The 26,565-nt window shown below is 38.1% G+C and overlaps 1 protein-coding gene across 1 annotated transcript; it reads right to left on the bottom strand.

Moving 5' to 3' along the window:
- Positions 1 to 274: 274 nt before the first annotated feature.
- Positions 275 to 24,439, bottom strand: MYCT1 (MYC target 1). Its single transcript, XM_027634228.1, has 2 exons — positions 24,269 to 24,439; positions 275 to 3,244 (listed from the first exon to the last, which is right to left on the bottom strand). The coding sequence occupies exons 1-2, from the start codon at positions 24,324 to 24,326 to the stop codon at positions 2,712 to 2,714; spliced, it is 591 nt and encodes a 196-aa protein (XP_027490029.1). The 5' UTR covers positions 24,327 to 24,439; the 3' UTR covers positions 275 to 2,711.
- Between the last annotated feature and the right edge of the window lie 2,126 nt (positions 24,440 to 26,565).

Below are 26,565 nucleotides of genomic sequence, written 5' to 3' on the forward strand. Positions count from 1 at the left end.
TAAACCAGTGGATTTAATACCTGTAAGCACTTTTATTTGTGAGAGACATTCTCACTTGTAATCCTTTGAAGGTGTTCTCATATGGCAAATTCTAAATCTGACTTCAAATAACATCTTCAGTTTTGGAGTGTTTCCCCACAGAAACAGAGGAAGGACCAAGTCCTCATTCACACTTCTAACTGTATCAGCTGGCATAATTAAAAATAATACTCTCCCCTTTAAAGGATATTTTATGCAAGTCAACATATTTAAGAAAAAAACATGGGCTTGAGGTTATAGCATCTAACTTTATTTCACATTCTGGAGCTTCCAGAATGCTTGTAAAACATTCATTTCAGATGTTGTGAAAACAAGTTTTAGGCATCTGACAATCAGACTGATTATGCACCAAAGAATCTGTGTTTTTAAACTCCCTAATTCAGGGCACACAAAAATGCTTTGATATTGGGTACAGATTTCAGGAGGAAAAGAAATACAGTACATTTAAGCTTCCCTTTCTACATTGTTTACTAAATACAGTGTAATACGAGTAATAATATGCTGTGGAAAGTTCTACTGTAATGAAATGTGCACTTACAATTCAGAAGTAAGAATTTACTTATCCAAAATTATTTCACTCTCAAGGAACAAGCAGTTTTGGCCAGCTGGGTACACACCGGATACGCACCTGGAAGGCCAAGTTGTATCTTCCATAGTCCATCAAACCCAATAAGCAAAGGGAGCAGGCTGGAATTCTACTTTTCATAGGCAGTTCAGAATAGGTGGTATCACCTATTCTGTAGCAAGGACACCATGAACATACTTGTGCATGCGATGAAGTTCACCAGACTCAGAAAACCTCTAAATGAAAAAAAAAAAAAGAATGAAATAACACAATCTTTTTTCTCTAGAGGACTATTATTTTAAGTCTGTAGCCTCTCTCAGCCAAATGCAGTTTTACAGTCTGATCAGTAAGTCCTTGATGTGCTAGAACCCACAGTGTCTGCAGTGAAATGCTCCGTAAACTCTGTAAATGATTCTTCCTCTAGCAATGACATATATCTCTCCAGAAGGGAAAATGTTGCACACTAAAAATAAAACAATGAAAGCTAGTCAGTAAATACATGCAAAATAATTTGCCTTTACAATGAGGAATATTTTTTATGATAAATATTGCTTGTAAGCTCAATGTTTCTAGTATTATTTGCAAATGGTTCGATATTGGGTTGGAATACTGCACTTCAGAAATCAATTCCAGTGCTTCCTGAAGGATGCTGAGCTCAGCAAAGGGATACGCACTGCCAGTCTCCAAAAGCCTGAAAAGTAAGATTTAATGCATTTTGCCCATTCTTAAAAGCTGATGAATCTTTACCCCTCCCAGAAGACAGATGAGAACTTGTTCTTTCTACAAAAGCCCCATCAGAATCAGAAGTCCTGTGGATGGTAGTTGCCCAGGCCTTTTAGAAACAACTGGCATATCTGTAAGTGACAAGTAGGACTGTTCCTCTACTTGCGGAAATTCTTTACTCTTCATTTGAACATGAAATATTTAACAGGAAACTGATACAACAAGACCTACTTCAGGTCCCATTTTTCTGTTCTATTTTCAAATCCTGAATGTTCTGTCACATCAATGCAATTAGTCTCTACTAAGCCAGGGGTTAGCTTGACATGATACACATATAAAAGTCAAGAATATATGCAACCCTTAACTAAATACTTCATCTTTATCTTCATATTCCAATTCATTATATAATCCCAGTATTCAACCATAGATGTCTGAAATCTTGCTTTAATGAAAGACAAGATTTCAGTGAATAATTTGCCAGAAACAATTAAACATTGGTACAATTTGAGAAAAACAATTTGAAATAAGGAAATGAGTAATCCCATAGGAAGTCAGGAAACTTAATTAAAAAATAGTTGTCATTCATGCCGCTTATCTGGATAACCAGAACTAGAAAAATGAAACAAGCAGTTCTGCCCATACAGCCTCATTGGGTATTAAAACGGAACTACCTGTTCTGCTGGCTGCAGGCAGAGAATTCTTTGTAATTGTTATCATGTATTTAATATGTTGTTCAAAACTTCTTTCTATGTGAAGCTTCATATACTTCACTAATTTTTCCCACATTGTGGGGAATTTTACAGAAGTAGCTCTAACATGGAGTCTTTTCAGCTCACTTAGAATCAGCAGAACAGGGTGCCTATAATCACAGACAGGATCTAAGGTTCCTCAGACAGAACCTTTTCTGGGGTTATTGGAAGAAGGTGGGTAACAGGCGGTGTTCTCTGAAAATGTAACATCTTTGGGAAAATGTGAAACTAGAACTTCTTAAAAAAAAAAAAGACTAGTGAAATTTGCATTGATATACTGTGTATCAGTAATCCCTAACATTATCTGTTTCTTCAAGAAATGATCTAGCTTTTATGCAGCAGCATTTTCCCCTCTAAAATAAAGAGACAATGGCTGCAATTAAAGATACAACACTATAAATATGCAAGCGTACAGCAGAGCAGTAAATTAAAGCCAGCAGTGCAAAGACAAGTGGTCTCTCAGACAGTGGGATGTTGTGATCCAAGAAATCACTGCTACCCGCCTCTTGACAGGTCCGTCCTGTCTGCAACTGCAGCTGGAGACTTCTCAGACATCTTCATCATACACAAAAAATTCTTGAGATAATTGAGGTTCCTCCTAAAATGCACAGGTGTGTTTGCAACAAGGACATAGCTCAGGATTCTGGGAAAGCTTTTATGATGGTTTCATAGGCAGGAGGTGGGGTTTGTGTGGAGTGGCAGATGCGGAGGCTGTTGTTAGACCAGTGGAATTCAGGTCGACTTAAGCTGTTTGTGGTGCTTCCGACAAGCGTTGAGGTGGTATTTGTGGGAGTGAGGGTGATCAGCTGACTGTTTGTCTCCACAGGGAGAGGAGGACACTGCAGAAAAGGGTGGAAGGTGGATGCACGAAAGCTCGACTTCCTGGGGAAAGAGTTGGCCTGTTCCAAGGAGGCTTGCCGCTGGAAGGTGAGGCTGGCCAGGCTCAGGTTGCTCCGACGTTCACAGCTGCTATTGCGGTAAAATCCAGTCCTGCCAGTAGTGTGGCCATGGGAGGAGGGTCTGGACCGACGGCTGAAAGCTGAGGGGCTCCCTTGGGAAATGTGGGCGCTAGCTCTGCGACGGGACAAGCAAGAGAACAGTGCCCAGATGATCCCTCCAATCACCAGTCCAATCACCATGGACACTGTGAAGGCTATTACTATCTCATCTGAAATACAGCAAAAATGAACATCAAAGTTACTTCGTAAACTCTGAAGGATATTCCTGAAAGAAAATGAATAGAAAATGACAGCCTCCTTAAAAGATGAACAAGCCCTTAGACCTCTGTATCTAATGCATGAACCTCACAACACAAACACAGCAGTTCAGAGTGCTCTTACTATACAGTATTTTGGTGTTTTGTGGGGGTTTGTGTATGTGTTTTTTGGTTCGTTTGCTTGCTTGTTTCATTTGCATAATTCAACAACACCCATAAAATAACACTACATTTAATATCAGTTTCTGTACCAAGGAAAGGAAAGTCTTTAGCCTTTCCCAGAATCAGCCACCCACCAGCTCCAAAGTGTGTTATAAAACTGCCAAGTATTTGTTTCTGTGGGCAATAGGAGGTGTGGATTTATGCAGACTTGTCCTTCTGTTTATAGATGTTTATGTTCTATGTATATATGTTCACAAATTCACCTATTAAAACAGTGATGTGCCTTCTGTCATGTTCTTAGTGGAGTAAGTCCTGTATTTATTACAAAATGAGAACACTTCCTAGTCTTTTATTGCTGAGTAACGAATAGTTTAAATCCTCATGATAATTAATGTAAATGATTATATCCTAAATTATTATGGTCAGAGATAACCATTTGTAATACTAAGTCTCTTGAATATTTCCTACCCGCAATGCCCAATTTAAAGATGTATTAATCTGCCATTCAGAAAAGTAAATTTCTAGGTCTTTTAGAAATGTTTTCAAGGATTAAGGGATCTGAAAACAAAAACAACAACAACAGCAACAATAAAACCCCCCTGGCTAGGATTTTTTTCTCTCCCATGTGGTTTCCCAGGATGGAGGAATTTGATTTTTCCTTGTATTTTTCTAAGAAGAAGACAGTTACTTCAGAAAACTTCATTTAGTTTGCAACTGAGCACCAGTTTATTGCTAGTCTAAAAAGTTCAGAGATATATTTGTAATCCTGGATAAGGCCTAAAATGAATGCAAAACTTTTATAGATCCCCTTAAAATTCAAGAAGGGCTTGGATCTCAAACAAGAAGGAACACTGTGTTGACAAATGGTGGAGCAAAGATGGAATAAGCAAAAAAACATTCATGGGACAACTTGAAACATGTTTGTTCTGTCCATGCTGTACTATTAGGTTTGTGAAGCACTTCTGTTAAAAAGGAAAATATATTCATTGGATAGAGAAAGGTGAGTAACTCCTTCAGCATATCCAAGCAGAGGCCAGATGACACTGTGCCTGGCTGATCACCATAAGAGAAGGTAGTAACTCCAGGACTGGAATGCAGGCATTAGAGCCCGAACAAGGCAAGATGAGACTAGGTTCAGAATTTTCTTGCAAGGTAGCAGCTGTTAAAGGTTCCCCTGAATTTATACTAATGTGCAAATAGTAATTCCCAATACTGAAAATAATGACAGTGAATCTGAGTTGCGTGACGTGGCTAAAGCAGCTGCTGAAGAGGTGAAGAGAGTTAGTGGCCTGAGGGATGTCCATGAAGAGCAGTCAGCACAATGCAGAGAGGAGCACAGGTGCCAGGCAGGGCCAGCAGGACTGACTTGAAGACAGAGGCACCCCAGTATTGGCATCTGGGAACATATTCCTTTGTTTAAGTTAGCCTTAAACTTAGGACACGTCACTGCAGGAGCAGGGAAAGAAATATTTCCTTTGTTTCCAACAGGGGAGATGTAAATGATTATCGGTTAACTGTACTTTAAGAAGTAGTCATTACCATCTTCCTTATCTATCTTCTTACTTTTCTTCCTTCAGTGAAAAATTGCTAGTGGTGTGATTCATCCTTGGAAGGCTATACAATCCTACTGTTCCTTGCTTGTAAACTCTTCTTTCAGGTAGTCTTATAACCGTTATTCTTTTCAAATAAATACTGGCAAGGATAACACATTGGATATTGTTGCAGAGAACTTCTCCCTCTCAGGAACACTTTGTTGTGCTTTCATTCAGACATGGATCAGACTTGATCCAAAAATGTAATTTTGCTTTAAGCCCTCAATTTTATAACTATGAAACTCTTTACCAGGCACACTAAAGGCAAAGGGCCATTGCCCCGTCTGCTTTTTGCAAGAACCCACAGGCAGCCTCCTGCAGTGCAACTCTTGGCTGCAGATCAGAGCTCCATCACCATAAGTAGCCTTCCTCTCCCAAACTCAATGTGAATCTGCCCTTTATAAAATGTCTTAAGAGGCACAGTAGGACTTACTGTGCCCCTTTTGGTCAGGAATAGCTTATTATGACATTTTAATGGATTTAATATATTCTGTTACTGCAAGTTCCTACTCATATTCCCAAAGGTGAGAAAGGAGAGCCAGGACTTGGTGACCTCTAGCTGAATAAATCCCAGGATTCCTGAAGACAGTGTTTCCCATGCACTGAGTACCCCTACTGCTCCCCCTGTGTGGCTATGGGAAAGTGGAGCAAGAACTAATCCTTTCTTATGCTGATTTCTTTTGCACTTCAGCTCGAATGCTAGTTAGGTTATTATATTCAAGGCTGCCAAGGAATCCCCCAGACACAGGTCTCTGTGCTGCCACCGATATCCCTGCAACTCTTTGGACTCTCAGCTGGTGAAGGGGATCTCTGCAGGGCTCAGCAGCCTCAAGCATAACCAGAAGCACAGCAAGCCACAAAAGTGTACCTGGCTCTGGGGTTGCCATGCACCATGGTGAGGATTTGTCCCTGCATCCCTCTAGCCATAATTTTCACCACCTGCACAATCAAACCAGAGTTTCACACTGTTAAAAGCAGATGAGGGAATTGACAAAAGTATTGAGTGCAGCTCTTCAGTCCTGCCCACGTGCTGTTCTCCTGTGCTGAAGGTACAGCACAGACAATTATCCCTTTGGATAACGGCTTCATTTTCTTTTACTTCTTTAGTTCTTTTATTTTTCTATCTCTATATATGAATGTCAAAATAGAGGATAAAATTATTTCCTCATGAAACTCAGTTTACACTGACTATTGTGGTTGCCATATAGGACACCAAATGCTTGTTTTTTCTATTTGGACCTACATTTAATCCTTTTGATTCTTATTATAGAAATATCACTAGACCCAATGGTTACAGACATTTAATTTTTTTCTCTTTCCAAAATCTCACTGACTTCAGTTGGAACCATGGGTCACACTAATAGGCCAAACTTGCTCTTTGCTCACTCCCTGCAGAGGATGAGTTTTACTGAAATGTAGTTCAGTTCTAAAAACTTGCATTGAAGAGTTGTAAATCCATGCCCATTGATTTACTCTTTAAAATGTCCAGCAATCACAGCCCTGAGGTACATTGGAGAAAATACTATCAAACAGAGAAAAAGATCAAATGCAGAGTGGGACTTGCTGCACCTGGGATTTTGATGGGAGCCCTGAGTTGTTTTTCTCTTTCTTAATCTGGGCAGTGCCAGAGCAGAACCAGCCTTTCAGGAGAGTCAGCGTGATACTGACACAGTGTCCCCCAAGAGGTCTTTAACATCTTACAGTTTCTTGGGAGTTCTGCATGTCATTCTGTGCTCTGCTTTTAAGGAAAAGAATAAAACAAAAGATTTGGGGATAAGGTAGGGATACTGTCAGTAACAAAGACTACCCAGGTGCTAGTCCTCTAAATATGTTTTGATCTGTATGTTTCTCAGGCTGCTCACATTGCCTGCTTTATTTGATTATGTCATAACTGAAAAGATTTGGTACTCTACCTCAGTCAATTCTCCACTCTCACCTCTAACATCAGCTGAGGTGAAGGACAAAGGCTTTTATCAACTTTGGGTACAAAGCCAGAAATGAAAGGATAAGGAAAGAAAGAAACTGGGTACCTTAGCTACCTTACCTTTCTGTCTACAGTGCTCCTAATGTGACTATGCAAGAAAAGTTGAAATTCAGAACCCACAGTAACACCAATAACATCTGAATATTAACCCCAGAACATCAAGTCAACAAGTTTGTCAGCCCAATATCTATCCCTATTAGGCAATTCCTTCTGGAGACTCTCTGTTCCCTCCTCTCTCATTTTTGCATGCAGTGTTAAACAAATGCAGTGCTACAGGTTTGTACAAAGCTTTTCCTTGGTTGTTTCAGTTTTCTTTAAAGATTTCATAACTTTCCATGAACTATATGTTTGAAGTGATAGCTTGTATGCTATCAAATTAATAACCTCTAGCAAGTGCTTAATACTCTATAGAATCCACACAGGAGGAATTTAGACATGTTATTAGTAAAGATGATAGACTGGCTGATAAGATGTTTTTCCCAGCACTTGATATGAAGCAAGTTCTTCCCATCTAGCCTGGGCATCTGAAGCAAGACCAACTGAAGAGGGCCCATACTAATCTTTAAGTCTTCTCAGAAGTGGGCTATGTTATATTATTCCTCACTTTGGGGTATACCTCACCAAAAAACAGCAACACAGTCCCTACCTAGACTTTCAGTTCCTGAAATACCCAAAATCTTTATTTGCTTTTTGTGATGGAGTATCTTGCTTCTATCATGTAGGGTTTCAGGTTGCTTGCAGACATACTACGTCAATCTCTTACTTCTATGAGAGTTTCATTTTCCTTTCAGGTGTATGAACCACATCAGATAGCAAGCCACCGCTTTGATTTCAAAACACATTTGCACTGGGGATACATTTTCCTAAGGAATCTCCTCTTGCCCTCAGCTCTGGCTACAATGAACTGGATATTCCTTGAACTCAGGAAATCCTTTTGACTTGCCTGTTTCTTATCCCCTTATGATAAGTTTTCCAAGGTGTAAAGTTAGGGTGGGCATAGGGTCTTCCTCCTCCCATGCTTACAAATATATACATTTGAAAACTTTACAGCTGGCCAAGTGTATGAAAGGATAGTACTACCTTTCAAAACCATGTAAGTAGCAGTTTAAATGAGAGTATCTCAGAGAAACAACCAGGGTGGGTCAGAGGAACAGAGGACAAAGTACCAAATGCAAAGGAAAGGGAAATGGAAAAGCCTTTTTTGTCAGGCTGTGCACATATGACAAATTTGAACAGCATTTTTGCCAATATTAGCTAATAAAGCTAATAAAGAACCAGTCAGCTTTCCAAGCATCCATTCTGCTCATGCTATTGCTAAGCATAAGATGTCAGAAAACACCCATAGGGCGATGTGATACCTACACATCTGATTTGATTTCTAGCACTTGACTTTCAAATATTGCAATCTTCTTTATATTTTGGAGATGTAAGTTTTTATTTTTATTGTTTTATTCAAAGAAAATAATTAACTAGTTGTCCTGGTTTCATTCAGAACAGAGCTAATTTTTCTGCAGTAGCTGTGAGGGGGGGTGGAGCCTGGAGCCATGTGGTTGTGTCTAGGTTGTTATTCTATACCATTACAAAATTGCTGGGGAGCGGGTGGAGTGGAAGGAAAGGACTCTCACTGTTACTCTTGTTCTCTTATCTCATTTCTGTTTCCAGTTAATTGTTCTTATCTCAACCCATAATTCTTACATTTTTGTGCCTCCAATTCTCAGCTCCATCCCTGGAGCAGGAAGGAGAAAGAAAAGGAGGGGGAGCAAGCAAGTGGCATCTGATTTGGGAGAGTCTCAGGCAGGAGTGGGACATTAAACTGGGGAGCGCCATTCCTAAACCCACGGTAGTTTTATTTTAAAATTATTAGAAGTGGTAAGGTAGCTTGTCAGTCAAGAATGGCATTGTTAAGCATTCTAACACAGCTTGCTATAGAGATGTTTTAGTCATATTACATTATGGCAAGGTTCTGTTCATTTACTTGAACATCTGAGAGTAATTTTCCTACTTTTCTTTTTTTCCTCCAGCCCAAAACTAGAACTAGACATTGTGTATCTGACATGAAAACTTTATTCCATGGGGGCTCCAGTAAGCTTCTGTGTAGAACATACAAGCTCACTGATTTTATCTGTGTTAGCAATGTGAAGTATCAGAACGTATCACCACGATATATAGTGGAAAAGAGCAATTTTTATATTTTCAATCAAAATTTTAGAATTGTAAATTTATTTCCATTTTATTTCTTTCCTTCTTACATTTCTTTTGAGTTCTCTTTCTTTTGTGTGATGTCATATACCAGTGACTCAAAAGTTAGTAAGCATTCCTCTCCCTACATGCACACACATTTGCACACATGCCTTCCTGTTGCCTTGACCCAAAGCTGAAAAGCCTTGACAACCAGTAGAGGATTTCATCTCAAACATGAAAAAATCATCTCAGCTGCTTTTTCCCCAAATGAATTTTTCCAAACATGAAAGCTCAGTGACAAAAGCAGGTATAAAAACCATACAAACAAGTATGGAAATTCATACCTGAACACTGCACAACTTAGCATAGAGCACCAGCTAGTGCATTAAAGCATGAACTGCATTTACAAATGACAAATCTGCTAACCTGATAGTAATAATGGTTCAGACACTACTTTACAGGAATCTCAGTATCTCAGGTTTCAAGTGAGGTTCAGGTAAGACATCAGGGGATGTTAATAACACAGTCTGTTTTGTGCAAAATAAGATAGGAGCAGCCAGGGTCCATCAAAGTTTCAAAAAACTCGTAGCATCTTCCTAACAGCTATAGTGTTAAGGAAACTTCCCTGTCTGACCATGCAGCAGTCATTCTGGCAGTCACACTTGTACCACCTGAGCTGGGACCGAGGCCCCTTTGCAGCTACACGCTTCCCCCCCCCCCCCCCCCAATTTCCTTACCGGCTCGACACCAGCTTTCCCATAGAAGAATCTCAGACATCTAGATCCTTATAATAATTTAATCATGGCACAATAACTAAATAACAAAATAACAGCTGGAGCTGTGTGTCTCCAAGGAGGGACCCTAAACAAAAGAACCCCTGGGCTTTTATACCCTTACAGTCTCAGGGCAGGAAAGTCTGGGGGTTGTCGGCTCCTGCTGAGTCTCTGGGTGTCCAGTCACCTGGCTGGGCCACAGGGGCCCAGGTTCTTTGTTATGCAAAGAGTCGGCATTTCACGGCCTCTCACCTTGGGCTCAGGCTCCTGCCCCCAGAACTCAACCTCCATCTTGCTCTGCAGCTGCACACCGAGCTACCTGCACTGAAAGAATTCCCCAAAAATAGTAAATGCACATCTCTAAGCTTTACAGGCTGCAGCTATTGCTCCTCATGCATCCCAGGCAGCCAGTTTGGAAAGGAAATTTACCCTACCTGAAAGAGACACCACTTATCCGCACCACAGACGGTTTGAAGTGATTTGAACTACTTGAAATTTTATGCCATTTCTATGAACTCCAAAAAAATGGTTTAAATTTGGGGCTAGTATCAGTAGCCAACTGATGTTGTCATGCTGAGTTCAAAAAAGCAATTTCTCGGTATATGAAAAGCGTTGACATTACTATCTTCCCAATTGTCACTAATTGTGTTAGAAAAACAGCCTTTCATTAATCATTTGTAGGCAGTCCATGATTCAGTTTGGTGGGTGAATCAGTTGCTGCATAATATCAACCAGCTGTGATCTTAGTCATGACAAAAGTTCAAGAAACTTCACACATTACTTTTGAGAGACAACTTAGAGTGACAGGCTACTGCACAAGGTGGTTCAGGAAGTTGTGATGTCCAGAAAATGAACCAGTGGGGATGGGGGCATCTGGAAAACAGAATCTGTTGGGGAAAAATAGCTGAAAGAAAAGCAGACTGTGCAGGACATGAGAACTAATAAACAAAATAAGTGAGACAGTTATGCTGCCAGAAATATTAGAGCTCTGCGTTCAGACACAGCTTGCTAAAGGGATGTTTTATTCAGCCCGTGCTACTGCAAGATTCTTTTCTGCAGCAAGAGAGAGAAATTCTCCCACTTCAGCTAATACTTAAACTGTTGTGTTTTGTGTCCAAAGCAGATAATAAAATAAGTACTGGGTTTAAAACACAACAAAGGAAATTAAAAAAAATAAGTTTTTATATATAAGGATGGGTAAGAACTAGAATAGATAGTCCAGGTATGTAGTGCATCTACCTCCATAAAAGATTTCAAAAAGCAACATCAGTAAAGAGTTGAAATATAGTCAATTCTGTCTTGAAAAAAGAAGGTAGAACAGATGAAAACTCAAGGTCCATACTAACGTCATTTTGTGCAGTTTCTAATACTTTCATTGATCGGTAAGCTAATAGGCTTCAAATATGAAAAATATGAAAGATTATTAATTAAATGACAAGTTAAAAAAAAAAAGCAGTCCATGCTTTTGGATTAACTGTACGTTTTAAATGCGGAGGGGCCGGCTGTTAATCAGAGGGTTAACGTCACGAACAAGCAACCTACCTAGGAACAAGATTGCCCTCTGCTGGAAATTGATGCTGGAAATCTAAACAGTGTAGAAACCGCCTTCATTCTAGTAAAATAGGGTGTCAGAAAAAGCTAGCAAGAAACATTCCAATGTAAGATTGCAGAGACGTTCATAGTGCCTCAAAAATAAGAAAAATTCCGAAGTGGATTGCCATAAACACTTAAGACTAGCATTTTGCTGAGGTTTTGAAAGTAAGGTAGACTGAGGCACAGAAAAAGTGTTCAGAAGCTTAGAGAAGTAAAGCTTGTAGTTTTGAGGGTTTCTGCAAAGTGGCAGAAAGTAGTAGTTTGTGGCTTTATGTGCTCATGAAGGAGCACGAGGCTAAGTCTGTTTTTAAAATCATATTTCCTGCCATCTACAGCAATGTCCAGAATGATCTCCCTGCAGCAGAGTACATTTGCTTTGTTTAGTAACACCATAATTCATTGTGATAAAAAGCCAGAAGAATGGAATATACCATCTCAATATCCCAAAAACCAACTCAGAGTTAATGATGTTTCCTTCATATTACTGGTGGTTGGCTTTTACTGGAATGATAAATAAAGAGTAATTGTAGCAACCAGAAGGAAACATCGAAGATAGACATGTCAGCATGTTCAATTTAATACCTTTGGCAAAACTATATGGCAAAAAGCAAAGATTTCTTGAGGCAGACAGAAAAAGAAACTCTGATACCATATTGTTTCATTATGAATCCTAATGCATTATAAGGGTAGTAAAAGAATTCTTATCTTTTCCCCAAGTGCAGCAAAATATCCACTGGCAAGGCATTCTTACCTACCTCACAAACCCAGAACTAAGCTATAAGGCCTCTGCATGAACCTAAATCAAACACTAAATCACAATTTACCACAGTGCAATATGACATTATAGTTATTACTTTATTGATAAAAATATTTTACACCTGAGAATAAATAATTTCATGTATGAACAGAGCATGAGTGACTGGAGTGAAATCTTAAAATTAAGCAGGATTTCCTAAAATTCCTAAAATTAAGGAAGAAATATCAAAGTACATATGCTACATTTAAGAAAACAGAAGTCATCCAGGGTTAGAACAAAGCATAAGGATTTGAGGTTACTGGGAAGACTGTGGGGTAAGGAATGTATTGAAATCATCCTCAGTCCCTCCACAGTAATTCTGTTGTCTGTGCCTGACCCAGACACATCTTCAGGTGGAAATTTAAAAAGCTGTACGAAGCTGAAGAATGGAAAGAAGAGTTGTTTGTGAACTTTGCTGAAAACTGTTCTAAAGTATCCCATAAACAAGTATTCAAGGAGCAGGAAGAGTGATCTGTGTTTTTGTCACTGCAGTAATATCTGAGCTACATCTAGTAATGCAAAAAAATCTCCTGTTATATTTGTCTTCCTCTGGGAATGGGTACAGTAGTGAGCATTTTGAGAATACAGAAGTATGCTCATATGTGGTAGTACTGCACTGTTCAATTAGTTACCTAAAGTTCAGAAATTTATCTTTCATTGTCCCAGTACTTCCTGGGTGACCATCAATCAGTTTGATGTTCAGGAGATTTCTCTTGTACCAAATATGTCTATTAATATCTATTTTGGTGTGGGTTAGGAGACCTAATTAAGTAGTAGTCATAAGAATCTGTGCAACCATGAGCTGATAAATGCTGGCATAATTTCTAAGTGAGATAATCACTGATCTGGAGTATTAGTCAACTCTTGTTGACACAGGACAGATGATCCAGGCTAGAGACTCAGTATGAAGTGGGTTATCCCACATGAGCCAGTGTTGTCAGAGAGGCTATATTTGCACCAGGCTGGGCCAGGCCCTGCTTGCCTATAGATTCCTACAATTTTCAAGTAACAGAGCCATCAATGGCTTGCTTCTTTATTTATACTCTGCCTACATAACTCATGCACTTTCCACAGAAGCCACGTCTGCTTGGTTGATTCATTCTTCCATTACCCTGGATGACAGAGAGATGGTATCAATATAACACAGTTTTTTGAAAGTGAAAGATTTAAAATTAACAGATGTCAGTTAAATGGTCAAACATGTCAAACGCATGTGTTAAGATGCTGGATTGTGAACTCAAATGTCTAAAACAATTAATTGTCCTATGAATATAAGATGCCAGAGAGACAAGTCAGAGCCCTCTGGTGAAAAGCAGAAATTGCCATGGCTGTTTTCCTCAGCAAACATTTCTTAGAGCCCAGAGGAGTTTATGCATTACACTGAATCGACTATTTTTTTCTCCCCCTTTTATTTTGCTGAAAATTTCCTAGATGTTATTTTATTACAATGTTGTATATTTTTGTATTGTTGATGGACTTTTGGTTGGGGTAATTTAACAGATAAATCTTAAATTACTATTGTCCAAATTTCAACATATGAAAATCAAATTCACATTAGTCTCTTTTCTAACTCTTCAAGTAGAAGGGAATAAATTATTTTAGGAGAATAATTTAGGACTGCTTGGTGTAAACTTGAGTACAATAAAATAGGTTTCAAAATATGAATAAGTAACTGTGGTTAAAGCTTCTATAGGAAGTGAAGCTTCTACCTTGAAAAGCAGAGGAAAATTACATTGTCTGTAATAACTGTTATTGATAGTATTTTCTTCTGATTTTCTTTTTATTTTTTTTTCCCCAGGAAAAAGGATAGGGTTATGAAATGAAGATAATCTTACTAATAAAAAATGTTCAGTCTTGAGTCTCGATTTGACTTTGTGCTCTTCTTTTTTGATTTTGGACATCTCATTCCATCTTCTGTATAAGGGAGACGGTACCACTCCCAGGCCCTCATTTGGCTTACTAAGATTTTAACAAATATTACAAACTCTTAACTTCTGGATAAACAAATTACAATAGTAAAATGGGACATTGTGTATAAATATGTAGCATTCTCCTTCAACAAGGTCTACAAGAAGAACTAAGTCAGAACCATTGCACCCGCAATATGCTGAGACTAGCACATGTGAATATGAATGCTGTTAGGCTCCAGCAGTTGAGCCTGCAGCTACAGGACATTGGTCTTGGGGAGAAAGCACAGCACTAAGATGCTTTTACTATGTGACACATGCCAACACATTCACTGGTGTGGTGCTTGGAAGAAGAAATATACTTTGTTTCCTAAGGACCAGATTTCTGTATTTGGTAGATAAAGAACGATGCTTCTGGCAGCTCATGTGACGACAAGCAGCACCATATAATCAGTCACTACAGTAGTAGTAATTGTTAAAATGTGTGCATGCTGTATGGTTGTTTAATATTTAAATAATACTCTGAAGAAACTTTGCCTCTTCCTTGTACTAACTCAGATTTGTGTCCTCCCTGCAAAAGATGGTGAAGTATTTGACAATCAATGGTTGTATGGGGGGGTGGGGAAAGCAGGAAAGCATTAATTAGGATGCAACAAAACGCAGCCTGAGGATGAGAGACTCACTTTAAAAGAATAATTTATATACAAGGAAGAAATCATGCTCTGAATAGGCAGAGTGCAAAAATAAGACTGATCTATTCATGACATAGTTTGTTGCTTTCATCCAACCCAGTAATATTCTTTTCTTTGGCTTGCCAGAATAAAGGCAATGAAAAAAAGTTCATCATTAATATCACTTTTATCTCTCTGACAGGCCTGCAATAAGATCTTGGAATGTATTTACATATTAACTTCCTAAATGTAGGGTCTGATTATTGACATAATCCTCTCTGCTTCAGTAATGGAAGTGAAAACTTTAATGTGCTCATAAAATCTTTTACTTAACTGATAGAAAAATAGGCATAGTCATATTTAATCTGGGATATTTTGATAATTCTGGCCCTTCAGAAGACAGAATATGATTTATCTGATAAATTTTTATGTAGGATTTATACTAAATAATGGTAGTTTAGTAGTTGATACAAAATGGTACCTGCAAAATCTAGCTGAAAAATAAAACACGGTGTAAGGCTAAGGCACCGTTCTGTCTCCTGTAGAAATTAACATGGGCAGAGTATGTTTGGATTTGACACATGACCTTGACTCCTGTCCTTGATGGACCACTGAGGAAGTGCTGGCTTCCTACAATAGTTTGGTACCAGCATAAGTAGCACTAGAACGTGCAGTGAGCATCTCTTGCCTGGCTGCTTCAGGCTCTCTGTAGCAATACCAGAAGGTAATCAAGCACAGGGACACAGCAAACAGCTCCAGCAAACAGCTTCAGCAAACAGTATTGTGACATGCATAAGAAGTCCAACTGAAGAGCTGCATACAAATCAGCTCTTCTCAAACACAGCTGAGGGGGAACAGAAACATGGTTCTGATTCTCCTGAAGCTAAGAGGAGGAAGATCAGTCCCACTGAAGGGCTGATGTTCAAACACATCTGCTGTCATTACTAATGCCTCACCATCACATGCTATCTTTTATCTTCCTTCAGTGCAACCTACACCCTTGTTGCCATTGCTCTCTCTATTACCACTACTTGTTTGACAGCTGTGTCCTGTTTGAGTCACTGGCCCAGGCTGCTCTGCTGCTGCCTTGTGGCACATCCCAAGTCAGTGCAAGGTAAGTGGAAAGTAGAAGATCTTTTGGTGACCTTGACCTGGTAGATAGGATAGTTATGTCTTCCTTGCAGAGATCTTAGCAGGTTCAGGCAGAGGAAAGGTGGCATATGTGGGTCTCACTTGCCTCAGCAGTCTTCTGACTACCATGATCATTGTCCAAATTATGTGGAATACTTAAATCAGCTTCTGTCTACTTGTTCACTTGAGAAGTAACATAGTTTTTTATATTATCTATGGCATTTTATATGTCTCCATCTGAAGTGGAAAAAAAAGCAATTGTCATTAGAGGAAATCTCTATTACTCTGGAAGTCATGCAGCAAAATTACTCTGATGCTGCTGGGCCTGTGAGGATGCACGATCCTACAGTCCTCTCTAATATGTGAAGAAAAAAAAAAGTCTGTCTCAGTTCTTATATAGGTGAAGCTGAGTTTTATGACGTGGACATTATTTGATTTTGCCTGTGTGCTGTGTTCTCAGGGTCTGTCTGAGATCCCAATGTGTAGTATTTGTAACAAAAACAAAACTGGTCCCGTCCTAAAAACTCTGCTGAGCTGTATAGAATTTTCATAGTCCTGAAAATTCACCATGCAGATACATTGCAATTATTAGTCATCCATATGAACAAGGTTACTCAGGTTAAGTATTTTGTTAAGTAATCTGGAAATATGGTTTCACTATTATGTAATGTTTCACTATTATGTGATATTTCACTGAGGAGCAAGAGGGAGAACATGTACGTACGCTAGATTTAAAGCTGATAATAAGAAGGGAAACATTTCAAGGATGTAACATCACCATAAAGATCTCATTGTCTCTCACAGTGTTGTTTAAATGTATCACATTTTATATCTGTGTTGTGCATCTGCTTCTCAGACAGATATATTTGAAAAACTCAATGTGTTTACAGGAAGCATTTGCAAAGCCAGAAATATCTTGCTATCTGATTGCATGTCACATTTTGCCTCATCATCTTTCTCTTGAGAACATTCCTATGAAACAGCACAGGGAAGTTCACTCTGGTTTTCAAATAGGGACCTGAAATGTGGAGGAACTGTCTACCTTCTCTTCCGGAAACAGCTAAAAATCTGCCTTCCAGTATGCTAATATCCACAGACATTTTTGAGGGAATCCAGCTGGCTCTAAGTCCAAGTTGACCATGGGAAAATAAGACAATTCTAGTTTTTCAGTGAATTTGGGAAAACTCAAGGTGTTTTACTCCATGTTAGAAACCCTGCCTCAGGAGTCTGAACACATTCTGAAGTCGACAAAATTGTGCACACTGTTTGCAGGTTTCTTGCAGGAGTGTGAGGAGGCTTTATTTTGCCATTGCCTGTAGTCAATATGGCTACACATCCACTAAGCCAGGTATACTTGCAGATATGTTATTTGACAGAACTGGGGAAATCTGCAGCCCCAAGTCTGTCCATACCAGACTGACACAAAGAGGCTTAGGAGTTCTCTACTTCTTTCTGCACCATACCATATAATATGCACTCACGCCATTCACACAAATTGGATTTTCTAGTACGGACAGCATTTTGCACATATTTTAGAGGAAGAATGCTCTAATTAGTTGCTTTGATCAATATCTTCTGGTCTAAGGACCAAGGGGAAAGACTCCAAAGTTATATTTTTCAATCATTTTTCCTGGCCATTTCATGGTGCGAATTCTGAGAGCTGTCTGACTAAACTAGGAAATGCATCTCTCTTTCCTATATATTCTTTTGTATGTTAGGCTACTTTTATGTGGGGTTTCCCAAGTTCACACGCCAGTGACAGGTACTAGAACAAATCAATGAGGGCATTTGTATTATACACAGTTCAAAACAAGGTTTTTTTCTTCCATGAGTAGATATACCTGTCTGTGAATGAAAGACAAGCTGCTCTTTCTTATTAGAAGTCTTAAGGGTATGGAAAGGTAGCTCTGGTGATATATAAATTTTGCCTTTTTTAAAGGCTCCAGCATGAATGAGTGAAGGAGAAAATATTAGTCAGAAGATGGAAGATTAGGTAAGCAATAAAGAACTAGCAGAACTCTAGAAAATTTATAATAACAAATCTGGAAGTATGAGCCATGTAGTCACTTGGAAAAGATAAGTGAGGAGTTGGAAGCAAGGTTTGTTCACACACAATTGGCTCTCTTATGAACTCCATTATGATGGGGACTGCTCAATGTCTGCTCAATGATTTGAAGCATTTAGTATCATAGACCACGAGGTAAACCTTTGAGTTGCAAGTAAGTCTTGAGCTGTGGATCAGTCCCTGATGAGAGAGAAGCCAGACTCTGAAATTCAATTGTTAAGCAGCCTTGTAAGGTACTGCATGATAAAGCACTCTGGGAAATGTGATCAGGAAAGTTGTTGCTGTAAATATTGTCAGTGTATGCCTGATGGGGAGCTGCAGATTCAGTGTGAAGACTGCATTTTACATATATATATGGCTATCTGTGACATGGGAAAGGTCTTAGTACAGGCTCCTGACCAAAGAACTCAGGTACATTCTTTCAGATGTGTTTGTCTTCACCAAATCAATATGGATCATTCCTTCCTCTGATAACACTTGCTTCGACCATTCTGCTCCTTTCCCTCTCATTCGCCACATATTGATGAATTCAGCTTGCTTTTAGTTTTTATTTTTATTGGGTAATTTTCTCTGTTGTTTGTATAATGTTTTAACTAAATGCTAAAAGGCAATTAGGTTAAAGAAATTAAAAATTGGAAATGTCAGTTATCACTGAAATGCAATATTCACTAATTATCCCTAGTAGTCTGTATGAATGGAGAACTGCTTACTTAGTCATAAAAAATACAGTGTGGTGTTTTCTGTTATGGCAATACTCATATTTGCATTCTAAAAGGCTCTATCATCATTTTAGGTTTTGTTTTCTGAAGAATACCTGTTATTTTGGAGTGTCCCATTATTTCGGATAAGGACTGGAAGGAATTATTCTCTAAAACACCAGGACAGTACTGCATTATGAGGTCGGAAAAAAGAATTTTTCCTCTTCCCCCTCTCTGCTCTCCCACTGGGGCTGCTTCCAACAACAGGAGCTTGTAGAGTCTGAAGTTGTCTGACTTTAGCAGAACAATTTCAAAAGCAAGAAGCTCACTTGTTCACATCCCATTTCCAAACTTTTGCAGGCATCAGTGATCTAACCTAAAGACTCTGCAGAAAGGCAAAGACATTTATTCCTTGTTCTATAAGCTCCTTATGATGTGTGATATGCTGCCAAGTATTTCACTTCTAAAATCACTGGGATTTTCCAGATAACAGACAATTGACCAAAAAATGGCCAACTGCAAATAAAAAGTCCAGTTGATGCAGTGTCTGCAATCACCTTACTCTATTTTTTTGTCTCATTTTCATGAATTAAAACACTAGGAAGTAAACGCACACTAGAGTGAAAATTTGAAAAGGGAGAAAATGTAATGGAAGAGAAGAAAAATAGCAATTCAGAAAATACATCCATGGGGTTGATAGATCACCTCAGTCCAAAACTCTAATTTTGTTGTGTTTTCTTCTCTCTGTTTTCCACTTCAACTCTGAAGGTTTTCTCTACTAAGAAAAAATCTCCAGTGGTGTAAAGCATCTATAACTGTTTAATGTCACACCTTCACTTCCTCCTTTCTACCAGCAAAGGAATTGCACCTTCAGCTTAATGAAGTCCTCTGAGTTATTAGCAATGCCGGGTCTACCAGGTTAAAGGCCCTCTGGGGAACTCAGGTATGAAGACACTGGTCTTTTCCAGTCATCAAACTTCTACGAAGAGAAGTGGCCTGGTAGAAACTACCACTGCCACATCTGCTGTCAAGTGCTCCACAGCTGACTCCAAATTGTAGTCTTTCTGTGTCCTCATTTCCAGCAGGACAGCTGAGGCAGCTCCTAGAGTCTTTATTTATTGCTGCTAAAATTCGAATGGTAAGGGTACAAAGTGTATGAACAGAAGTAAAGGGAATGAGGAGAGACCATGCAGTGGCTATGATGGAAATGTGCTGACACAGACATCGGAGTGTAAGCCAACATGCTTAATCTGGTCACCACACAGGCCAGCACAAATGCTACTTTTGTCACTTGCAAAGAACCAGACTGGATCTGTTGCTTGTGCTTCTACTCTTCCATGACCACCACCCATGAAGGATCCCAGAAGAGAAATCTGGTCCCATTGCTGTCTAGGTTGGGCTTTGCAGTGTCTCTCAGCTGTGTTGCTGGTTGAATCAGTGCTGCTGTTCACAAGTATTATTCCAGTTCATAAAGAGAATGACACAAAGTCCTTAACCATGATTATTGCTACACCAGTAACATGCTAAACACAATATCAGACATTAGAATATGCTCGTCCATAATGACTATCATTTCGAGCACTCTATGCAGTCTGACTTCTTTCAAACAAACAGACACATTTTAATGAGGAGAAGACCAGTGTGTTGAGGGAGGGACAAGGCAAAAATTGACATATTTAAAAACACAGGTGCCTTTGTAGCTTATAAATCCAAATGATAATGCTTATAGTATGTGCCAACCAGTTTGCAATCTTCAAATGCTGGAAGCCAGCTGATATATGGCATTATTTCTGCACACCAAACAAATAACACCCGGAATTCTGATTCAAGAAAAGAAAAATTGTTCTCAATGTTTTTAAGGTATTAAATTCTAATATTGCATTTTTAAATAGGCACCTGAGTAAAACTAGGCTGAAGGATAGTCTGGGGATCTCATGGCTAGGCTTTCCAAACGAAGATTTAGGAAGGCTCTATCCACATTTGTTACAAGCACGCTGGTGGCTAATGAGGCCAATACGAGATAGACATGTCCGATTGCAAAAGGCACAGCAGAAAGACTCCTTAGGTGGTATCTGGGGATCTAAATTTGTGTTGATTAAAATCTGCTTACACTTTTTCTCTCTGCTGCTTTCATATTGATCAAATTTACCATTTAATATGAATTTCCTGATCTAAAATTATATTACTGTTTACACTGAAGAAACAGGATTGTCTTGAAGACATTTACTGTATTCACTTGTGTGCAACTGAAAATGCTTTTAGGAACTACAAGAAATGCACTCCTGGTATAAATGGAAACATCTTTTCTCCTACTGTTACCTTATAAATCAAGAAGAACTCAATAAAGACTATATTAAAACAGTAAAAAGTGAGATTATTAGTTGATGAATGGGTATCAAATCTTAATTTCTCACTCAGTTATTGTTAAACCTTGTTTTGAAACTAGCAATAAAAATTACAATCCAGACTCTCTGTCTACAGTTCCATGTGATATCAACAGCGATGAAGTTCAGAAGAGACTGGCTTTAAGTGCTTCTCTTCTTACATCTCCCAAAGTACCATACTATGGAAGTACATACTGAAAGGAGAGTGACCAGCAGTTATATAGCTTCACAAAAGCCGACACCTGAAAGAAATGAACTCCTGCAACCTTGCAGTAGCTCAGACAACTTATCTGGAACAGGCATGTATATCTACAAAGACTTCACATAACATCTGTAGTAGGGAACAGCTCTAGCAAAATGAGAATCAGGATTCCGATTTTGTGCTTATGACATGTTACACAGAGGATATTTGCTGACAGGGCCAGGAGTTCTATCATAAAACTCATGAACTTAAACCAGAAAAGGAGTTTAATATTCTTTTTTAATTTTTTTTCCAAGCAGAATTGATTATAGGCCAGGAAAACTATTCTTTTGCTTCTTCTGTTTTCCTCCGCTGCATAATTTAGCATTCCAAAAATACTAAAGATTGATGATGGTGATGTATGAATTCAAAGAAGAATTCCTGCAAGATCTACAGCTAATTCCTGCGAGATCTACAGCTCTCCACTCTATCACTGATTGCATACACAGCTTGCGAAAAAAAAAAGTACTAATTATTTTTTAATATTAGCGTTTGTTAAGGTCTGTAGATGAGTATAGAGAGAGGGTCTATACTACTTAGACAACTCAGACAAAATGACTTATATAGAGGTGTTTATATCTCAGTTTTATCTACATAGCTTTATTCATGCACACTTCCATTAGCCTGGAACAATTGTAAAAAGACTTATGTGTGGTAACACATAAATAAGCAGAGGACAGTTTAGTTTGTTCATTGTTCTAAAATTCTTAGTCACTTTTAAGATGCTATTGTGTGAAGATACCACTGGAAATTAGACAGCTTTAGAAAACAGGATGCCTGTTTATTTTCCAGCACAGGGAATTAGCTGTTGGACAATAGATGATTTACAAAACTGTAAGAGATTAAATGTCATTATGAATAGTTGCTTTTTCTGTTTTTACAGCACTGATATTTTTTCTTACAAATCCCTCACATCAAATTTTGCACACATGTTGGAGTTTATACTTCAACTGAGTCCATGGAAGACGCTGAGAAGTCACATATCTGCATCTTGGTAAGGTAGTAACACTCACTACATGCTGGGTGTCTTAGAAAATAGCCTGTAAGCCAAGTCCTAAAAAATCAATGTTTCAAGTACTGCATTCTCATTTAATAAAGAGCCAAATTTTATTTATATCTATTATGTGTAGTTTTATTTTAAGTCAATTCATGTATTTCCAGGATGTCAGAAAATACACTTCTATAATTTTAAGTGAAGTCTCCACACAGTGAGCTTTTGTCAGTTGTCTCCATTGTCCTCTGACAGAGGCTATACAGTGACCCTTCCTCATCTACCATGTACCATATACCTACAGGAAAGGAAGAGGAAACGCTATTCACTCTTCTAAAATCTATCAGAAAAATAAGAAAAATCTAAGAGGCATCTTCCCTTCAAAGGATCATGCAAGCTCCTCACAAAAACCCAAGCTCTGAGGTTCATCTACTGTCAAAGCAAAAATGATGTGATCAGGGCTGGATACAATGTCAGTCCCTGGCAAGCCAGATGGGCAGTGATAATGAAAGGAGCTGCTGGCCCTTTCAGCAATAAGACAGCTCTTGTGTGTCCTGCTTGGTGTTGTGAAATGCAGCAAATTTTTGTTCTGAAAGAGCCATTTTAGAATTACATCTGTCTTCACTTCACAAAATTGACTGTTGTTCTTCAGAGTCCAGCAGACAACCTCTAGACAATAAGAGGTTGTGAAACAGTAATAACTGTAATTTTTCTTCAGTTAATCTGTAAGTATTTATCAAAGATGTCAAGTATCATTGCCCTAATCTTTAGCCCAAGACACAAAAATTTAGTGAGTTACTCATGGTCTCTCAGCAGGAAAATACATGTGTCACTGCAGGAAGCATAGATGGCATTCAGCAGATTCTTGTTCCTTATGCTAAGAAAAAAAAAAAGAACCTCTTTCCATCCTCTTGTCTTTTTTTTTCCCAATCTTTTCCTGGGGCACTTCTATGCAACCAAAGTCCCATTTTGATAATGCATATTATTTTTGGTTTTAAATAGTGTTCAGATTCTTGGAGGGATCATCATCAATAGCAATAATATAATAGACAAAACCAGATCATATGATTCACTCTAATGCTAATTGCTAATACATGTTAATATCAAACATAGCAAGCAATAGAGCTTTTTGGAGGGAAAGATTTTCCAGAGCAGATGCAGAGAATCCTTTAGGATCAAATCAATTAATCTAATTACCTTGAATGAATGTCGATATAACATATACTTCCACCTCACACTATATAGTTTAGTTAATGAACCATTCCCAGATTTGGACAAAAGAAAACAGTTATAAGAGATAATAATCAAAATATACATTGAGGAAAAAATAAGGAAAACCCTGTCGTGAGGCACCACAACAAACTACAAATAAATTTTTATTTTGAAGGAATAAGGCTTTATTCCAAAGGTTGCAACATGTTTAGTTTTTGTTATCTCTTTTTCATTAGAAGATGAAACAGATCATGTCTGCTGTGTAGGTACATCCATTAAGCGGTTGAGAATGTCAACCTGATCTGAAACATACTGAAGTCAATAGACACCTTTTCAACTGACTTCAGTAATGAACTTTATGAAACAATCAATTCTGCCCTGGCACCTCCTGCTGTCTTGATTAGTTTAAAGACATGATAAAACTTTGTCGAAGAAACATCTGAAAGACAATCTTTTCACTGTAAGACATACAAAATCTATTCATTATTTTTACATCCAATATGAGACTTGAAAGTATCTAGAGGTATTTTTAAGGCAATCACCAAAAAATATCAATATGTACTTTAACAATATTCTAGAAAAAAAAAATCCTTACCCCAAAATTTTGATGGCAATGTGCTATCATTTGGAGGGTTTGTGCTGTTTCTATCCATAACATCCAAATAGCAAATATAGAATGGAATGTCCACAGAGGAGCAACAGTTTTCTGAAGGTTTGAGATTTTGCACTAGAAGTAAAGCTTTTGTGCTGCCACGGAACAGTGTTGTTTGCCTGAAAGGAAATGGATGTATCACATTTCCTGCTTGTGGACTCAAATTAGTAAGTGCTTGCTTTATCTTGGAACACCACATGGTTCCTGAGATGGGGAAGTAGTTTCCTTCTCGTCATTTCCTTGGCCAGAGCAAACTGACTCAGAACAATACCAAATCACCTCCTTCTCTCAAACTTTTTCAACCCAGAGATAGAGAGATGAAAATTCCTTTCTCTTTCCTTTTAGAATTTTCTATGTTGAAGACTTTCCTTAAACATCCAAAAGCACTTGTATTTGGTAGGAATTTTTAATAAGAGAGAAATATATCAAGAGGCTTTTAATAAACACCAGTTCATTAGGATATTAATTTAGGGTGTGAGGATTGTTAAGTATTCGCCATTTTTCCCTCAGCTGGTTAGAGGAACTAGCTGGGCCCGACAGCATAACTGTTATTTTTTTTCCTTTCCACACCCCATTCTAAAATATGAATTCCCTGGAACACAAACAGCTTTTGAGCTACTTGTTTGGACAGGTTTAATATAATGCAGTGCTAATTCCCTGATGGAATTATAGGTACTGTTGCTATATATAACATATAGCAATAGTAACATCCCTACAAAAGAAAATAGCCAGATATTTAATGACACAGAGCCAGAATTAATGGAGAATGGGGATCAACAAAATATATGATTTTGTATTCATGTGATAAATTCTGTAGAACTGAGTTTTAACTATTTTCCTCTTAAATATATTTCAGATAATATATGTCCATAAACATTCTGCTGTGATTGTACCCCTGTTCTCTGAAGAATTGTATGAGGGTTTTCTTGCCCTTTATTAAAAACCCCTACAAAATGGAATTGGCTACACTTATTTTTCACAGTGAATATCTAGAATTCCCTGAATTTAGAAATATTTCAATCTTAAGATTTGGATGTGGCATAATTTTAATGCTGAATTTTGTTTTGTTTTGTTTGGGACTTTTTTGCATGAAACAGACTTAAAAAAAATACTGAATAAAGATACTCTGATGGTTGATATAAGACTGATGGCTTTCAAAGCTGTTGCTTAAAAATTACATATCGAAATACTGAGTTAAACACTTAAATGAAAAAGACCTGATTTTCAGATGTCTGTGAACAAGATACAACTTGAAAGAAATGATGGGATTATTTAGTTTGGCTGGGACATAGACACCAGAGTAGATAATAAAAATGTGCAAATTAAATAATTATATGACTAGGGTTAGATTTGTGCTCTAAGAGTATATGAAAATACAATAAAACTGAATTATTGTAAACTATAAAATGAGGAAATTAATTGATTTTAATTTACTGAATGCATCTATTGAGATGAACATTGTAAAAAGAATTAAAAACTGACCATAATCTAGTTGAAAAGCATCTGAGCTCAGACACGAACACTTGTGCAGATAATTGCATTTTACATATAATCAAGTGTATGAAATATGAACCTTAATGCTCTGTGAGGAAGTCAGGAGCAGTGAGAAATATGGCAGTTCCTATCTGGACTGGGTATTCCAAGGTGGGAGTTCTCTCATTTTCCTCAGAAACAAACAGATGATATGGGTAACTCTCAGCAGCAGATCAGAGAAGCTGGACCACCAGAAGTCTTACCTGGGCCATACACCTGTAATGCCTATCAGCAAGCTGCAGCAAATAGTTTTAAGTGAATCAAGATAATGTGGGTTTACAATGACTTGCTAAGAAGAAGGTTTCTCAGATCAGTTTCAAACTCTCCCCTGTTTACTCTTGCAAGAAAAAGGAAGAATTGCAAGTCTGTGCAACAGAACTTAAGTAAAATGGGTACAGCATCCTGAGATAGGATCATAGAATGGTTTGGGCTTGAAGGGAATTTAAAGATCATCTAGTTTCAATCCCTCTGCCACAGCAGGGTTGGAACCTTCCACTAGATCAGGTTGATCAAAGTCACATTCAAACAGACCTGGAATACTTTCAGGGCTGGGGCATCACAGCTTCTCTGGGCAACCTGTGGAACCTTCTTCATCAAAAAGCTAAAGCAGGTTGATAAATAATAAACTCTTATTAATTTATTATTTTAAGTATTAGACTAATTTTGTTTGTGTTTACTTTATTTCTGAGTATTGTAGAAATATATTT

Source organism: Corapipo altera, unplaced genomic scaffold, assembly GCF_003945725.1.
Source record: "Corapipo altera isolate COAL_440 unplaced genomic scaffold, ASM394572v1 2b, whole genome shotgun sequence".
In the NCBI taxonomy this organism is placed as follows: Eukaryota; Metazoa; Chordata; class Aves; order Passeriformes; family Pipridae; genus Corapipo; species Corapipo altera.